We start from the raw sequence: 17575 nt of genomic DNA, 5'->3' as shown, positions 1-17575 counted from the left end.
GTCTATTTAAATAAGTCACATAGAGGCGCTACTATGACAAACGTCGAAAATTTTTCAATAATTTTGAATTAAGCTAAGTTATTTTTAACAGTTAATTAACTGACTTTTCTATTAGGCGCATAGCATGATGGAGTTAAGGAATGATTTTTCCTTAAGAAAAATATTAACTTATTTTACAATTCAAAGCTGTGCAATGTATTTCATAAATATTTTTTCTCAATAATTAGAAAAATGACCCCCCATCCTCCGCGCGCGCGCTAAAATAACGGTTACGCTGCTTATATAAATTATTAAAAAAGAATATAAAATTTTTTCTATAGAGGAACCACAACAAAGATTATTTACTGATAAGAAGAAGCTTAAAGCTAAAGAAAGAGAAATCTTTTTACTATTTTAATATCGTTTTTTTATTGTTATCAGATGGAGAAGTTCTAAAAATGTCACTTTCTATCGCTGAAGCGCATTCACTTCACATTGAAGTTATTCGTTGGTCAAATAAAAACGGCAAAGAATTAACAAACCCCTTAGCTCCTGACGCTGATGAAGATACTAACACCATAACCAGTAATAATTTATTAACTAAATTACCAACGAGAGTACAGGAGTATCCTTATAAAGATTTGTATATTTCAAAGCCAAGACTTATACAAATGAAAGATATAAATTGTGTGGGAGCTAGGTATCCTTTAGGATCAAATGTGTGTTTACCTCAATCGCTGCGTTTAGTTTCCAAATTTTTAAATGATTCAACAATGGTGAATAAATATAATCCGAAAAATTTTTAAAAAAACTCTGACCCTGTTTTTCTTTACAGATCAGATCATAACGGAATGAACGCTGCGCCAATATATATGGAACACTATAATTTTCAGCCAGGTCGTTACTGCAACAAAGTTCAAATGCCTTATTCGACGAATTCTGCTTCATGCTCTCAGAGAAAAAAGATAAATAATATCCAAAAAGAAGATAAAGCGAATATTTCACCAAATTTAGAAACAAATTTTTCAAAATCGTCAAAGTACCAAGAAACAATCAAACAAGAGCATTCTAAAAACGTATACATTAATGTACCGAGGCTGCATTTAAAGCGTCACTTTAAATACAATCTATCTAAAAACGATTTCAATGATGAACCTATGTCAAAACTTACTAAAGAAAGCCTTTTAGTTACTAGCGACAATTTTAAGGAGAGTTCTCGCGTAACATCAGAATTATTAAAACACGCATTGTCTCCTCAGTTAAGTTATTTACGTTTATCATTACGCTCGTTCCCTTCAGGGCATCCATGGTTTGATAAGTTTATAAATATGGTTAAAGTTGATTTAATAGGAAAGAAGCTATGGGAAGAGTTCAATAAACTTGGAGCAGAAATCATTCTCACCAGAGCTGGAAGGTATTTTATATGAATACCTTAATGCAGCGATATTTAACCACTTTGCAACGGTACGTTTATGTGCCACCAAATTTTTAAAGTGTGCCTCCAAATATTACCAACAAATATCAAGTTAACAAAACGTCAAAATATGCGTAAAACGAACAGTAAAAGCCATTTTTATTTTGATACTTTTATGACAGATGTTTAGTTTTTAAACTTAAAAAACCTTTAATTTTGAACTGAGATATTTTCTTATTTATTTTTACGATTTAGGTTAAACACTTAACGATATAAAATTCCAAAAATGTATTGTCTTTATTTATTCATATGAAATTTGTACCTCATTAATAACAAATAAAAAACAAATTTTCATTATTTGCCGAAAAATCTAATCGCCATTTTTTTTCGTAACTTTATCAAACGTAACTTATGCGCATGCTCACAATAAAATAACAGGCTTAAATCACCGTGAGCCTAGTAACTCATGTATACATTTATTTTTGACTGTTGTTGATATTTGGGGTTACCGAAAAGTAATAGACATTTTAAATCCTACTTTCCCCTTGAAATTTGGCGGCACCTTTTAACAAATTGGCAGCACAAAAAGTGCACATTAAGCAACACAAAAAGTGCATATGATTTTTGAAGTGAAAATCACTTTCCTGATGTTATTTCCTTTCTTGTAGCGTAAACTAAAAATTAGGCAAAATATAAAAAAAAATCATTGCAATTGTTTTTGTTTTTTAGATTCTCATGCATTCAGTGCATAAATATCAACTTCGAATTTATGTTGTGTACTGGGATGGCAGCCTTTCTTTGAATATTGATCCACCTGAGTTATTGCGAATTTCTTTTTGTAAAGAGTTGATCTTTTCAGAAACAAAATTTATTGCCGTGACTACATACCAAAAATGCCAGGTTTTTATTGTTTATTTTTAAATAGTTTTTATTTAATTGTTGCTTGGCGAAACATAAACATTTTTTTTTTGGCATTTCTTTGAGCGTGGTGCAGCGCTTCGGTAGGAAAGCTTTAGAATGAAAAAGCTTGAGGTTTGACACTCGCTCTTGTTAAAAAAGCAACAACGGTAAAGAACTGCTGAAACTTCCTTAATAAATCCAATTACGCGGTGCTTTGTGACAAAATAGTTAGACAGTCTTTTGGACTGTCTAACTGTTTGTCATATTACTACTATTACTAATACGAATTACAACTTTAATTACTAAAGTCACAGGTTGCTTTTTAACTTAACTTTACACAATATAAGTTAAGAGATAACGCCACACTTCTATTTATACCACCAAAGCTTTTATTATTTTTTACTTGTGGTTAGATCTTGTCTTAATTTTTATTATTTAGGTATTTTTCTATCTAAAACAACCGTAGGTTGTATCTAAAACAAGGTTCTATCTAAAACAACCATGTTAATAGGTACAAAGCTACAACATGTAGCTATCAAATAGGTACAGACTTGTCGTTATATAAAAGTTTGTTTTAATAATATAATAATAGTAATTTCTGACTAAAATGTTGTTATGTGTACCCCACAGCTGTAAAGTTAGCGATATTGACTACTTATAGATTTATAGTTATATTTTAGGAGGCTACAAAACTACGGTATATAGCTACCAACAAATTGTTTTCAAATTGCTAGCTAAAAACCTGTAATTTATATATACATATCACTATTGAGTTACCTAGCTATCGTCACATCGTATCTATGGAATTGTCGTTATCTAGTAGTTAGCGACAAAGCTACAACGAGGAAACTATCAATATATTGTAACAACATCTTTAGGTTTTTTTAAGACAAGAATAAATGGTAGTATCATCAGTGAACAAAACCACCTTAGATGTGAGAATATCTGGAAGATCGTTAATGTAAATTAAAAAAAGTATAGGGCCAAGGATAGCACCCCGAGGAACCCCTAAAGTTGCAGGAAATGAACAAGAGTACTGTCCATCGAGGACAAACTTTATGCTACGATTGGAAAGCAAAGATTTAATAATCTTAAAGATGTTACCTGATATACCGTAAGAATAAAGTTTATGGAGAAGATAAGCATGCCAAACTTTATCAAAAGCTTTAGAAATGTCAAGAGCAATAGCCTTAATCTCTCCACCTCTATCTAATGCATGATAAAACCTATCGGTTATTACTGTTGTCAAATCAGCTGTAGAAAGAGAAGGCCGAAATCCATATTGATGATCAGAAAGTAAGTTATTATATTTAAGATGAGAGATTAAGTTTTGTTAATGATTCAAAAATCTTGTATAGAGCGATATAGAATAAAAAGAAAGGCAATAGAGTAAAGTGGTGCTTAACGAAAGCACACAAATGAATCGCTGGTGGATTCCCGACAAATGGGTGAATTCTTACGAATGTAAATGCCCAGCCCAAGCATGTGACTATTGGAGTCTTTACTAATTAAAGGGAGGTAACGATCAACACTAATATCACAAGATGAGACAGCCGAACTCGTATTAGTCTTACAAAGAGCAAGTAGGTCTAGTGAACTTTGCAAGAGATAAGACTCAAAAGAAGAAAAGTTACTTCGAAGACCACGAATATTAGTAAATAATAGGTTTAGAGGACTTGGTGACGACGATGGTTTTTTGTGTTTTATAGTTTTTTCGTACTTGAGTCATTTTTAAATTTGTTAAAGAACTTGACTCAAAGCATAGATAGTGCTCAGAACACTATCTAATAGCCCAAGCAATTGCCTCATTACTATTAATAGTTTTAATCGTCATTAAACTTCACCACTAACATTTCTGCCTCACGGTATCAATATTGTTGCCTCACAACCATTACTTCTGGGATGTTGTTTTTTATTAAGTACGTACGCTATATTGGATAAAAGGGTACTAAAAAACCTACAAATAGCTACAGTGGAGATGGGATAAAGGGAAGAAGGGGTGGGGTAATTTAAGACAGCAAGTACCTACGTGGTTTGACTATACATCTCGTTTATTGCAGTTTAACGTATCTCTCCTAAAACTTGACAAAAGCGTCGAACTTCGCCAGTATTAAAATCAGTATTATATTTAACAGAGAAATGTCGAATTAGCTTAAGATTTTTTTGTTTTAAACGATTTAAAAAATTTATGCATTGGGAAAGGAGAGGGAGGTGAATTTTGTAACAAAAAGTTTCCCATTGAAGTTGTTATTGGGAACGGTACAGAGCTAGGGAAACCGGACGTCGACCGAAGGCGCATTGAACTTTTAGCCATGTGCTTTAATTTTGAAAAAAACAAAATTACTGAGAGAACCTGATGAAAATCTAATTAAAAAATCATGCCAAGTAACACTTTTTTTATATAAATTTTAAATTAAATATTGAAATTTTGTTTTTACGTAATTTTATTCGAGATGCATTCTGTTAACGTGGAGCGTACATATCGCCAAGCTTCATGGCGTTGTGTCGACTAAAAGATAAAAACGATTTATGAAATTTTGCATTTTAGATCTTATACATATATAATACTCTAAAATTAATATAAATAACTAAATATTAATATATTTACACATGCCGACGGCCGATTATAAGGTAACAACTGATATAATACGTATTTCCAGCCAGGAATTTTTTTAGAACTGATAAATGCAGTAGAGTCGGATAGTGACGTTTCGTGATCTGTAAACCTTTCAGTAGAACAGACCCAAGGGCACCAAAAGCGATGTTCGCCTATAACACTGAACATTGAAATATCTGGTACCTAAAAAAAAATTAAAACAGGTTTATTAAATTAATTAGCCTATACACTTATTTAGAGCTATTTTTAATTAAAAAAATAAATACTTGAAATCTCATTTTTTTTATCCTCGAGGGCTCGCTGTCATCATCATAATCATGCATTCCGTGATGGACTGGAGTGAGTAGACGAGGTGAATTTAAAGAAGAGTTATCTTCTATTCTCCTGTCAAATGCTACAGAACCTATTTCGCTAATAACCGATTCAGTAGGTTCACTGTGACATGCATCAGCAGTAATAAAAAGAAGTTCTTTCATCCATTGCTGCTGCGAGGAATTTGGATGATTAGGGGGTGGGTTATCTGTAATAGCTCTTTCATGCTCTAAAGAAATCATATTATTTTAAGGTATGCGCAGATTCGCAGATACACCAATTTATGAATATTTTACTTATTACATTTGTCTTGTGTATTCAATATTTACCAAAAGCCAAAATTATTTAGAGTAAAAAGCTGTCTAGTATTCAGTAAGATATCCGACAGTACGTTTAGTAATATATCCAACACATGTCGTTGGATAGCCAGCACATTAAAAGCGTGATATCCAATAAACAATTTTTACCAAAAAATAGTACATACAACTACTCTATATAAATATACATTATGTGTTTTTTCGAGAAAAAAACAACCTAGATGAAGCATTAAAAACCTGGCTTGTACTCTTATTAAAATTTGCTAAGATTTTTTTTAAAAAAAAAAACACAAGAAAAAAATAGCGTATTTTGTGTATCTAATGTAATTTCCTTACTCACCAATATCTTTCTCGCAAGTCTCCTCCAGCCTTTTTTCAAAACATTCCGAGCCAACCTCGCTAAATATTGAATCACTATATCTTGATCGGGACCTGGAGCCCGGAGCACGACTTAGCAACAACTCTTTCATAAGTTCTGGGTGAGTAGCTTGAGATAATCGAGGTTCCGAAAACTGATTTTTCAACTGTTAAAAAATTATAATTTGCAAAGCCCATGTTTATGCTAATCAATTTCACCATAATATGAAAAAATAACAGGTAATATAAAATAACGAAAGTAAGAAAAGAAAGAATGTCTTGTGACAAAGTAAAACCCCTTAATCAATAACTAACTGTACAAATTGTAAAAACTTTTTTTTATGAAAAATATTTTCATAAAAAAATTTTAACTTTTCTGGGCGTTTGATAACAATAAAAAAAATTTATAAAAATATTTGTTTTCCGCCACTAAAATATTCTAATTCAATTACTATAAATCATCAAATTAATATTCTGCTTTTGGCAGATGTTCAATGACCACAAATCTAATGAAAGAGGTTAAAACCAAACACTAAAAATTGTTAAAACACTAAAAATAGTTAAAAAACCAACCAGTGGAAAAAAGCTTTAAATCTGTTCTCCACCTCCTCCCCTTCCCAAAAAAAAAAAACATACTAAAAAAATAAACTTTTAAACTCCATAAAATTTTCATTGTTTTTATATTTTATCTATGTTCCCAGTTTTATGTTACTTTCAATTTAGTGATTTGTCTTGCTAATGTCTTGTATGTAGAGATCAAAGCCGCCGCCATTAGTGAGAAGCCACCGCTACTTGCACCAACTTTTTACAGCCTCCACTTTGCGTTATTAGCAACTAGTTAGCCGCCAATTGAACAATATGTTCAGCAGCAGCCGATTTCAAAGTCACTATTGTTGGCAGGAAAAAAAAGAGAAGAGTTTAATAACCTAAAGTCCTCTTGTATAACTTAAAAGCAACAAGTTATTTGGAGCTCTTTTTTTTGTGAGTAGCTTTTCAATTTGCTATGTATATTCTCTCTGAGATGAAATAATAACAAAGCACCCACTCCTTTACATAATTACATCAATGTCCGTCACTTCTTTCATATTTTAAATACTGCATTTTTTATTCTTGGCTTATAAATTTTTTTTATCGCTCTAACACTTTTCAACTTAAATTAGTTAAATTAAACACAAACAGAGTTAGTATTACTTAGTAATGGATCGAGAAGAATTTTGTAGTTCACATAACAGTTCTTTAAAATACTTGAATATTAAACTGTGTAGCTCATTTAAAAAAACAACCGCAGACTTGTCATTAGTATGGAAATACTATGGTCAAATATTGACACAAAATAGTAAAGTTATCGATGATAAACATTATTACTGTAGCCAATGTTTTTTGATAGAAAAACAAAGTCGAGTCCTCAGGTGCAGGACATTTACCAAAAATTTATTGTAACAAACAATTTAGATATTGCTTGTAAAAAAAAATTTGATGATAATTTCATAAAAAGACAGCATAGAAGTCTAAAACAGCAAATAGGCACAAGATGGAACAGTGCTCTCTTTATGATAGAATCAATTAACCAGTTATTAGATCTTGTAGAAATTTTACTTAAGAAATGTGGTAGACAAGACCTTTGTTTAGATAATGATGAACAAGCCTTGATTTCAGAATTATTTAAATTTTAAAAACCGTTTGAATCATTAACCCATGTGGTATTGCTGGAAATTCATTTTCTATTTTGCCATTAGTTAAACACAAAATACTCAAGTTTCTTTCAACTAATTCTTGTGATTTGAATGAAATAAAAAAACTAAAGGAATATTGCTCCAAAAAAATTGATCAAAGACTTATGTTGTCAACTTAAAAAAAAAAACTGTTGTTTTTTAGATCAAGCCACAAAAATTTTAAATACAAGAGATGAAATAAAGGAAAGTTTGTTGGAGAATGCTTTAAACATCAAAAGTGACCCAATTAGATTTAATTCAAAGTATTATATGTCTATACAACTAATAACATCAATAAAAGAAGTTTTTGTTTTGTAAAAAATTACTGAAACACAAATAAATTTTATTATAAAAACTATTAATTTTTTTAATATTATTTAATTGTGGAACACGGAGTTATAATTGTTAGACATTTTGAAATATTTTATTAACTCATAGAGTTCATCAAGTATCATTTGTTTATTATTGATATCACTTTTTATTAAATTTATTTATCTGTTTTTAGTTATATCTGAGTCAGAAAATAATAAAGATTCAAAAACATGCCCTAGTGCTAAGCGACAACTACTTCAAGAGATGAAGAAAAGTGTTACTTCTGCAGAAAAAAATTATCAAATTGATTCGGAAAAAGAGCAATTTATCTCTTATACACCTATGACAGATGAAGAACTGGATTGTTTATTGTTTTGGCGAAATCATCATGCAAAGTATCCACACTTAGCAGTGCTTGCAAAAGAGTATTTTAGTATACCAACCTTTTTAGTATACTTTTTGAGTTCAAAATCAATCCAGTTAATGAAAACATAGACTCCATTTAGTATAAATGGAGTCCGTGTTTTCATTGACTGGATTGATTTTGAACTCAAAAAGAAGCAATTTAAGTTGAGTAAGTTCATCCAACATGAACATGACTCTCTTTATTCATAATAATATCAGTCAAATTTGATTTTTAATTTTAATTAAAAAATAAAAGTTGTCTTAATTTAAACTTAAATTTGTCTTCTTTTTGTCGAAAACAATACTAATTATATTTCAGAGCAATTTGCACAGCCAGAAGCAACTTTATTGGTCAGCCAGTATCAGCTGGTCAAGTTGCTAAGCTTTTAGCCATCTGATATAAATGTCAGCAAGATACATGCTCTAAGCATAGCTTAAAACTCTACTTGCATGTTCCCAATATTTAGTGTTGACACTAAATATTGGGAACATGCAAGTAGAGTTTTAAGCTGTTACTGATACTAAACATAGTGATGTTATAGGATACCGAGGTTAAATACCGAGGAAATATACCGGCGTTATACTAAATATACCAATGTTTGTATAGTTACTGCCTTTATGCAATTGCTGGCATTTTGACTAATTTTGAAAAAACATACATTCAAAAGTTATTTGTTTTTGTGAGTGACCATATGATAGTAATTTAAAATAAATGAAAGAAAATATGACAAAATGTAAAAGCTTTTTTTTTAATTTTGGTTGCCAAATAAAGAGAAGAGGAAGGGGATTAATAAACGAGGGAAACTTTTAGATTATACTAATAAATGGAGAAAGAAGGGCAAATGGGAATCTTTTTAAAAATAATAATAAAAGGAAACTCAAAATGTTGTTTAGATAAATGATCAAAAATGTCTTGACATGTTGTTTTGATAAATTATTAAAAACTTCTTGACAAGTTGTTTAGATAAATTATCAAAATATTTAAACACATAAAAAAACATTTAAATAAGTATTTAAACCTGGTTAAAGTCTTCATGAGTTGTTTCAATATTGTGGTCAAGACCATCTGTAGCCATAACTTTGCTGTCTGAAACACGTAAGTTTAAAAGAGACTCTTGGGATTCAGCAGCTCTCAATAGATCTGACTGTGCTAATGAATCACTGCTAGTTGCTAATCGAGAAAGTTCATTCAACATACTTCCCTGCCCACTATTGTCAGATTTCTCTGTTTCAGACTTCTCGCTTTTAACAGATACATCAGTTGACATATTTTCTTGTAATTCAGTAAGAGACTGTTGCGAGTTTGTATATTCTAATGAGGTTTTAAAGCGCTTCTGGTGATTAATACGACTGGATAAAGATTTATAATTCCAAAGACCTGCCTCCATACCACATATTGTACATATAATGGAAGGATCCTCTACAACAGGCTGGCTTTATGTGCGAATAAATGAAAGTGAATGTTATGTCACAAATTATTAAATAAAGAAATTAAATATAATTTAGCATAATTAAGAAGACTTTACAAATAAAAAATAACTGATGAAAAAGTAATATAAAAAAATTTCTTTAAAAAAATTAGTCCTGATTAACAAAAATGATGTCAAACTAGAAATTATACTTTGTATTGAGCAAACAACTTGCAAACAAAAAAGATTGAGCTTGCAAACAAAAAAGTTCTGAATAATCTCACCAAACAGACCAACCACATATTGCAAGGATAGATGCTACTTTTGCTTGCAATGCATCATCATCATTTTCACTGCTCCATTTAAAAACTTGATTGAGCATGGTTTCAATAGTATTATTATCTAATACACCCTGAAATGAAATAATTATCTAATACACCCTGAAATAAAAGAATTATCTAGTACACCCTGAAATAAAATAATTATCTAATACACCCTGAATTAAAATAATCCAGATTTAATTATCAATCAATTCATTGTCAGTTAATTAAATATCAAATAACTTGATCAATAGAACAATACCCAGTTAAAGAACACAATAAGTAAATAAGAAATCATAACATCCAATTTATATATTGTAATATTTAATTAAGAATTTCAATATTATAATTGTGAATGCACAATGTAATTGAGAATTTTAAAATTGTAATTGTGAATGCACAATGTAATTGAGAATCTTAAAACTATAATTGTGAATGCAGTGAGTGTTAAAACTATATTTGTGAATTGAGAATATTAAAATTGCAATCCAAAATTATTGTACAAGTGAAAATTCTAAAATTATAATTGTGAATGAAAGCTTGTAGCTAATTATGAAAGATCTTGGACACAAATTTAAAAAAAGTTAATAATGGCAAATTCAGCTTTTTGTAAGCACTACTAATAATCAAGTAAGTAAAAGATTATTTTATTATAAGTCAATACATTATGAGCCAAAAGTCTCTCACTAAATTTATCTGTGTCAACATTTCACCAAATTTTACATTCAATGCTGGAACAATCAGATCCTATTTTTCCAATCTGTTGGCACACAATGTATGCAACCAAACAAACAAACAAGCAGAAAGAAAACAGTAGAGTTAATGAATGCAAAATGACAATTGGTTTACTCAAACTTAAAGTGTCAATTATAGGACAGCATACAAATGAGTTAGCAGAAAGAACTCATATATTATCGTAAAAGATTGTTTTGAGACAAAAATTATTAGAAGATAAAATTGAATTAATGATAACATAATAATTACTAGAAGATAAAATAGAAGTAAAGATAACAAAATTTAGACATTGGAATGAAGAATATTTTTCATAAACAAAATAAATAAATAAATTACATACATAAAAAATGCCACTTGACCGTATTGATTGCCATTGGTATTCAACATTTGATGTTATTAAGTGAAATAGCACATTTTCCTGCTCTGAATGTATTGTGCTTTTTTTGCTTAAAGAAAAAAAAGCAAACTATCTACATAGATGATTATTTATCTTTCTTAAATTTTATTCTTTTTAGAACTTGTCTAATGGTGTGAAAAAAAGAATATACTGAATTGGTGCTACTTGTAAAAAGAAGTTGTTAACTGATGTTGGAAAAGAAAGTAAAAAAAAAACAAAAAAAACTAAGCAAACTCTTTTACACACAAAGAAAAACTGAAACCACCTGCTAACTTCTATATTACAACTCTCCCAATTTTCAAGTAATTTATCTAATAATCAAACAGAAAGAACCAAAGATTCGTCTTTTACAAAATGAGTTGCCATGGTTATATCTTAATTAGGCTGTTCTATAAAGCTAGAACCAATTAGTAATCCATCTGGTAAAAAAAACTAACAAAGCTTGACATTAACAGACTTCAAAATCCACAAAATTTAAAACATTACTTTTCAAATTTAGTTGAATAAGTTTCTTTTAATGTAAAAACTTTCTTTTAACAAATAAAGATTCCTTCTATCAAATAAGTTATTAAAATTATTATCCTTTATTGATCTAAAAGGTGTTGGAAGTACAGTTGAGTTTCAAATGACCCAGAAGCTGAAAGAATTAATGCTATAAAGTTAATGATGCAGAATTATTTGATAGGGAAGTTGTTATGTTTCACTAAAGACTTAGAGTTACTTGATAGGGAAGTTGTTATGTTTCATTTCACTAAAGACTTAAAAACCAATAAAAGAAAAAATACTTGATTAATGGTGGTTAAAAAAAAATTTTCTATTAAAACTGATACAACTTACTAACCAAGATTATCAAAGTTTGTCAGTTTTTATTTGAGCTATGATATAACAACTGTTCAGGTAACTTTTTTTAACTGAAAGTTGTAAGTAAATTATGCAAAAGCAGACCTTATTATGATAAAATGTTTAAAAAAAAAGTTTTTTTTTCTTTTTTTTTTTACCATTAAGGAATTATTGAATTCCTTAATGGTCAAAAAAAAAATAAAAAAAATATTTTTTTTCAACATTTTAGCTTTAACAAAATCTTTGCCTCCTACTCATTAACTAGTTCATCATTCTTAATCATTCATTCTAAGATCAATCTAAAAACTTAATGATAATGAAAAAACTTTTATTAAAAACTAATTTTAAAATAAAAAATTCATTTTTTCATAAATTTGTTACATAAAGTTTACAAAAAAAATTCTCTAAATTATTTTGCCTACCAGCGTGGAAAATAACGGGCGGTCAACGGTCACTGACCGCCCGAAATGACTGAAATTGCTATTTTGACCTCTCAAAATAAAATCTTCCCGGTCAAGTTTGACCGGTTGAAAAAAAAAGAGTTATATAACGTGTGACAAGTTATCAGGATGTCTTTGAAAATGCATATACCAAAATTTCATAAAATGTAAATCTTTGAAAAAAGCTTTTAAAATAATTTTATCGTTTGTACGCTAATTTAAATCGCTTTGTTAGTGAGTATTATTAATGACGTAAGCTATTAATTTTTTTTGCTTCCCTTATCAAGACTAATTTCATTTTACTGGTGGTGAAATCCTTAACTGCTTTTTTCATAAATGATTGAAGTTCTTATTTTATTATTGTTCTAATAATAATATAATATTAACTAAAAACATTTTTTTACTCCTACATCTTATTTATATTTTCTTTATATCATTTTATTTATTTTTCTAATAACCTTTTGCTGCCAATTGCAATGAAAAAATGCCTTTATTTTTTATTTTTAGTTTAATTTATCCGTAGTCAACAAAACTTACAAATTAGCGAATAAGAGCCGCACACCAAGTCACAAAATAACACCAATAATTCATTTGCTGATGATAACATTGAAAAATTGTATTACTTTAATAATATGCCGTTACGTTATGCTGGCTTCACTGGGAGTGTTAATAATATGTTAGATGCTGGACATAACTTAGTTGATTACACTGTCAAATATTTAGCACCAGATAAAACTGAGTACCGTAAAGTATGGTTTCAAATTTTTTTAAGTTCTATAAAAAAAGATTGGAGTCCAGTTCTACTTCTTGTTGAATTGTTGGTCGTATTGCCTGTTTCGAATAGTAAGGTTGAGCGTCTTTTTTCTTTTATGAATAGAATTAAAATTGACACAAGAAATCGCTTAACTGAAAAACGGTTAAATAATTTAATTTGGGTAATCAAATTCTTCACTATTTTGGAAACAAATAGTAAAGAATTTGATGTGAATCCTGCCATTGAATTATGGTCCGAAGATACGTAACGAATGTCTACACAAGGAAGTCGAAAAATTTATTCAAAAAAAGCAACAAAAAAAACTATAAAGACATTAATTGATTTAGAATCGTCATCAGACAAGTCTTCAGATTTAAAATCGTCTTTCGATGAAACTTTGCATCAGATAAAACTTTGTATCAGATAAAACTTTGAATCAGATAAAACGTATCCTTAATAAAACATTTTTAAGTTTCATAAAACTTTGTTTTTTGTATCTTTGGCAATTATTATATTAGTATTATATAAAACGATACTTGATTAAATGTTCAGTACAAATTATTTTGATATATATAAAAATGTTTATTTTTTATTATTTTAGTATGAAGTTATTTTTTTATTAAAAAAGTTTTGTCATGCAGAATAGTAACTACAATGAAAATGTAAACAAACAAAAAAATTCAAACTTTGACCGCCCAAAAAAAACTATTGACCGTCAATTTTATAAATTAACCGGTCAGTTTGACCGCTTGCCTTTGATTTCTTATTTTTCACGCTGTTGCCTACAGACTTAATTATGGTTTATCTGGAAATGCATTTATATACAGTTGCAAGCATTAACCACTTATGTATATTAGCACTTTTGTAACCGGATGAAGAAAATTTATTCACCTAAAACTATAAATAATAAATTAATAAAAATAAATTACTAAAAAAAAAAAAATTATAATTAAACAAAATAGCTAAATATATAATGAACATAAAAAAAGCTAAAATTAAATTTGATAAAAAGAATTTTCTTTAACATGTTTGGAAGTTTTAAAAGTTATAAAATTTTTTTTAAAAATAGAGCGTTTTAACTTTTTAAAAAAATTTAAATCTATTAATATTTAATAATAAACTTAATTTAAACATAATAAAGTTAAATTAAAAATTTTCCAAGAATGGAAAGTAGAAAAAATGTATATAACTTATCTGTTATTTTTTACCTAAAAAAAAAAAAATTATTTCACAAATGCAGTGAAAATGTTTTTTGCAACAATTATTACTGCCTAATGTTTTCCACATAAACTATTTCAAAAGACTGTTTAAATTATCTAATTGAAAAAAGTCTCGGCATAAAAAAGTAAATCGCTTAATGTGTAAAAATCACATGGCATAACGCTTCTTAACAAGGCTTGCAAAAGTAATTTATGTTAAAGTAACTATTTATGTAAAAGTAAACCATTAAACACTAATTGTAATACCATTACTAATTAACTTTAAAAAAAATAATTATAACATAATTATCTTATAGAAAGTATTTGTTTTTTAGTAGTATTTAATCATTTAATAAGATCACTTTGTGTTTATTTAAATTAGGTCAATCAAAAAAAGCCAATCAAATATACCTATAACTTTAAATTTAAAAATAAAAAATTTTAAATACTTTAAAAAAAAAACTTCAAACTATGCGATTTATATTTAAATCAAGCCAATCAACGCAAAACAAAGTTTAGCCAATATTCAAAGGGTTGCAATTTTCTAGTTTTTTACTTTTTGTGAAAAAACAAAACAAAAAAATAACTAATTTAAACTAAACTAAAAAAAATATTCTTTACCAATGAAGCAATTTCATCTTCATTTAATTCAGGTAAATTACCTCTCAGGGTCATAAGACTTTCAAAAGAAAGCTTCATTTCTGCACACCATTGCTCAGAAGTGTAAGAAGGTAATGACAGAAATGATGGCGGACAAGGATTATCAGGCCATGGGCATAACTTTTCATGACCTATTTGTAACTTGTTTTGAACTTTGTTGCAAATTTCATTATCTATAAATCAAATATAAAAAAATATAAAATAATAAATATAAAAACAATAAACAATAAATAAATTAAATTAAAGTAAATAACACAATATCAATATCTTGTGATGAAGGAGGCGCGATTGCGCTGCGCTCATGAAACACACCTGTAAATGGTATTTTTAAACCTTCTAGGTGGGATAAACAACGCTTCCTCAGCTTATAATGAGAGTATAAAATCACGCTCGTTTAAAAGTTTGGGACGGAAAAAATAATAAGCTTTTATACGGTTTTTTTATAAAATATTTGTAATTAAATTTTTTAGGTAATGATAAAACTTGTTGATTTAACAGTAAAACTCCATCTTCCTTATACTTATATCCTTATATGAAGTACTCATATAAAATATAAGCATTATGTCACTTGCTTTCTGCACATTTCTGTTTTGCTATTTTGTCAGCATTTTTCCGTTTTGCACTAACATAATGAATGAACAGTTTAAAGTCGTTATAGCTAGTTTCAATAATGGAATGTTAACTATTTTAACCAAATGCGCGTGGAAACACAATGTGAATATAAAAATGTGAAAATGAAATGGGAATAGAAAATTAGGAAATAACTATAAGAAAGTTAGAGCTTTTTTTTAATTTTGTAAAAGCGCCAAGTAAGATTTATTTGATTTATTGTTAATAATATTCCACACATCATTTATAATAAAAATAAATTTTCATAAAGGAGATTTTTTTCAAATTCATTTTTGTATATAGTATAGGTTTTTTATTAACTAGTATTTACCTTAAAATAATTTAAAATGTTTCTGCTGTTTAAAATGACCGCAATCAAGGATATTCCAAAAGGAAACAAAGTAATATTGTCAACATTTATGAAATGGAAAGTTGAAGAGGTAATAGGCTTTAGAACTGAAATTACCAACGGAATTACATACGTTATTGAAATATACTGCAAAGTTTGTATTCCAAACCAAGTTCTCAAAGACGACGGTGAAATAGACAGTGCTGATGAAGATATGACTGATGAATTAGCAGCATTCAGTTTTGAAAAAGAAAAAGAGGAAAGACCGCTGACAACAGTTGAAGGGAAAATCTGTTATTTAACTTACAACTAATAGTTTTGTTGAAGAATTTCAAACTATTCTTGATTTATAGTCTACTAATTGTTTGAAAAAAAAGCGTTATTTAAATAAGAAATAATAAAAAAATATATTTAATAATTATTAATTTACGAAAAAAATTAATTAAAGAAATATCAAGAAATATAAAAACCGTTCATAGTATATATTAAGTTAACAGCGTTTTAAATACATATCAAAACAACAAAAGCAAAAAATTTTAGTCACAAATTTATTCTTCAATACTATTATAAGAACTTATTAAGCACTTGCGTTTTTGTTTGGTTGCATTTTTTTTTACCATTGATAGTTTAAATAAATAGCGATCTGGTGCAAATAAAAAACAAGAAATTGGGAAGTATAAAAAACTACATTGTTGAAGTAGTATAAATGCGCTGTTGTAGATACTAATTCAAACATTGACGAATAAAAGTTGTATAACAAATAGAAAGCTTTTTATAAAGACAGTCTTCCGCAATTTTCAAATTTCAAGATTGCTCTCATGGCCCTGACCCCGAGTGCGCATAATTGCGCTCAATGACAACATAATATAATTTTACAAGCGTGATATAACATACTTGGCAAATTTCTTCATCACAAGCCCTGCAATATATAGCATTATAGTATTTCAAACATATAAAAACATACAAAAATAGAAACACATAGATACCAAAACATATATTCACATAAATGCATAAAAATTTCATGCTCCAATATCAACATATACATATATAACAATATCAACATACATATACAACCCTCGGAATTAGGAAAAATGAAGTCGGCAATAATTTGCTGACCCCAATCTTCTAGAGGTTGGCATCAGGTCAGCAAAACTTATTTGATACAAAGGTCTTACCATAAAACATAGAAATGAGGTCGGCAATTTTTTGCCTCAAACATTTTCAGGTCGGCAGTTAGGTCGGCATTGCCAAATGCCGACCCTAATTCCAAGGGTTGCATATACATATATAACAATATCAACATACATATACATAACAATATTAACATACATATACATATATAACAATATCAACATATCTTCAAAAAATGGAGTGTTAAAAAAGAGTGTTGAAAAAATAAGGAGTGGTTATAAAAAAGAAGTTGTAAAAATAGTTCAACTTTGGTTTGAAAGCAACTAAAAAGTCATTTGTTTTACATTTCAGCATGACACTTGATAACACAAATAAGTAAAATCAATTTCAGTAAGATCTTAGAAACC

The 17575-nt window shown here is 28.6% G+C and overlaps 1 protein-coding gene across 1 annotated transcript in view; it reads right to left on the bottom strand.

Moving 5' to 3' along the window:
• Nucleotides 1-4637: 4637 nt before the first annotated feature.
• LOC100199404 (uncharacterized) overlaps nt 4638-17575 on the bottom strand; it is a 32648-nt gene continuing 19710 nt past the window's right edge. The window contains exons 4-10 of the mRNA XM_065818196.1: nt 15041-15252; nt 10019-10146; nt 9345-9759; nt 5880-6063; nt 5177-5451; nt 4902-5093; nt 4638-4802 (exon numbers count right to left, since the gene is read on the bottom strand). Of these exons, the coding sequence (XP_065674268.1) occupies nt 4728-4802; nt 4902-5093; nt 5177-5451; nt 5880-6063; nt 9345-9759; nt 10019-10146; nt 15041-15252 (1481 nt within the window). The 3' untranslated portion in view covers nt 4638-4727. The remainder of the gene's footprint in view (nt 4803-4901; nt 5094-5176; nt 5452-5879; nt 6064-9344; nt 9760-10018; nt 10147-15040; nt 15253-17575) is intronic.

Source organism: Hydra vulgaris, chromosome 14, assembly GCF_038396675.1.
Source record: "Hydra vulgaris chromosome 14, alternate assembly HydraT2T_AEP".
In the NCBI taxonomy this organism is placed as follows: domain Eukaryota; kingdom Metazoa; phylum Cnidaria; class Hydrozoa; order Anthoathecata; family Hydridae; genus Hydra; species Hydra vulgaris.
This window is presented reverse-complemented; position numbering and strand designations above follow the sequence as displayed.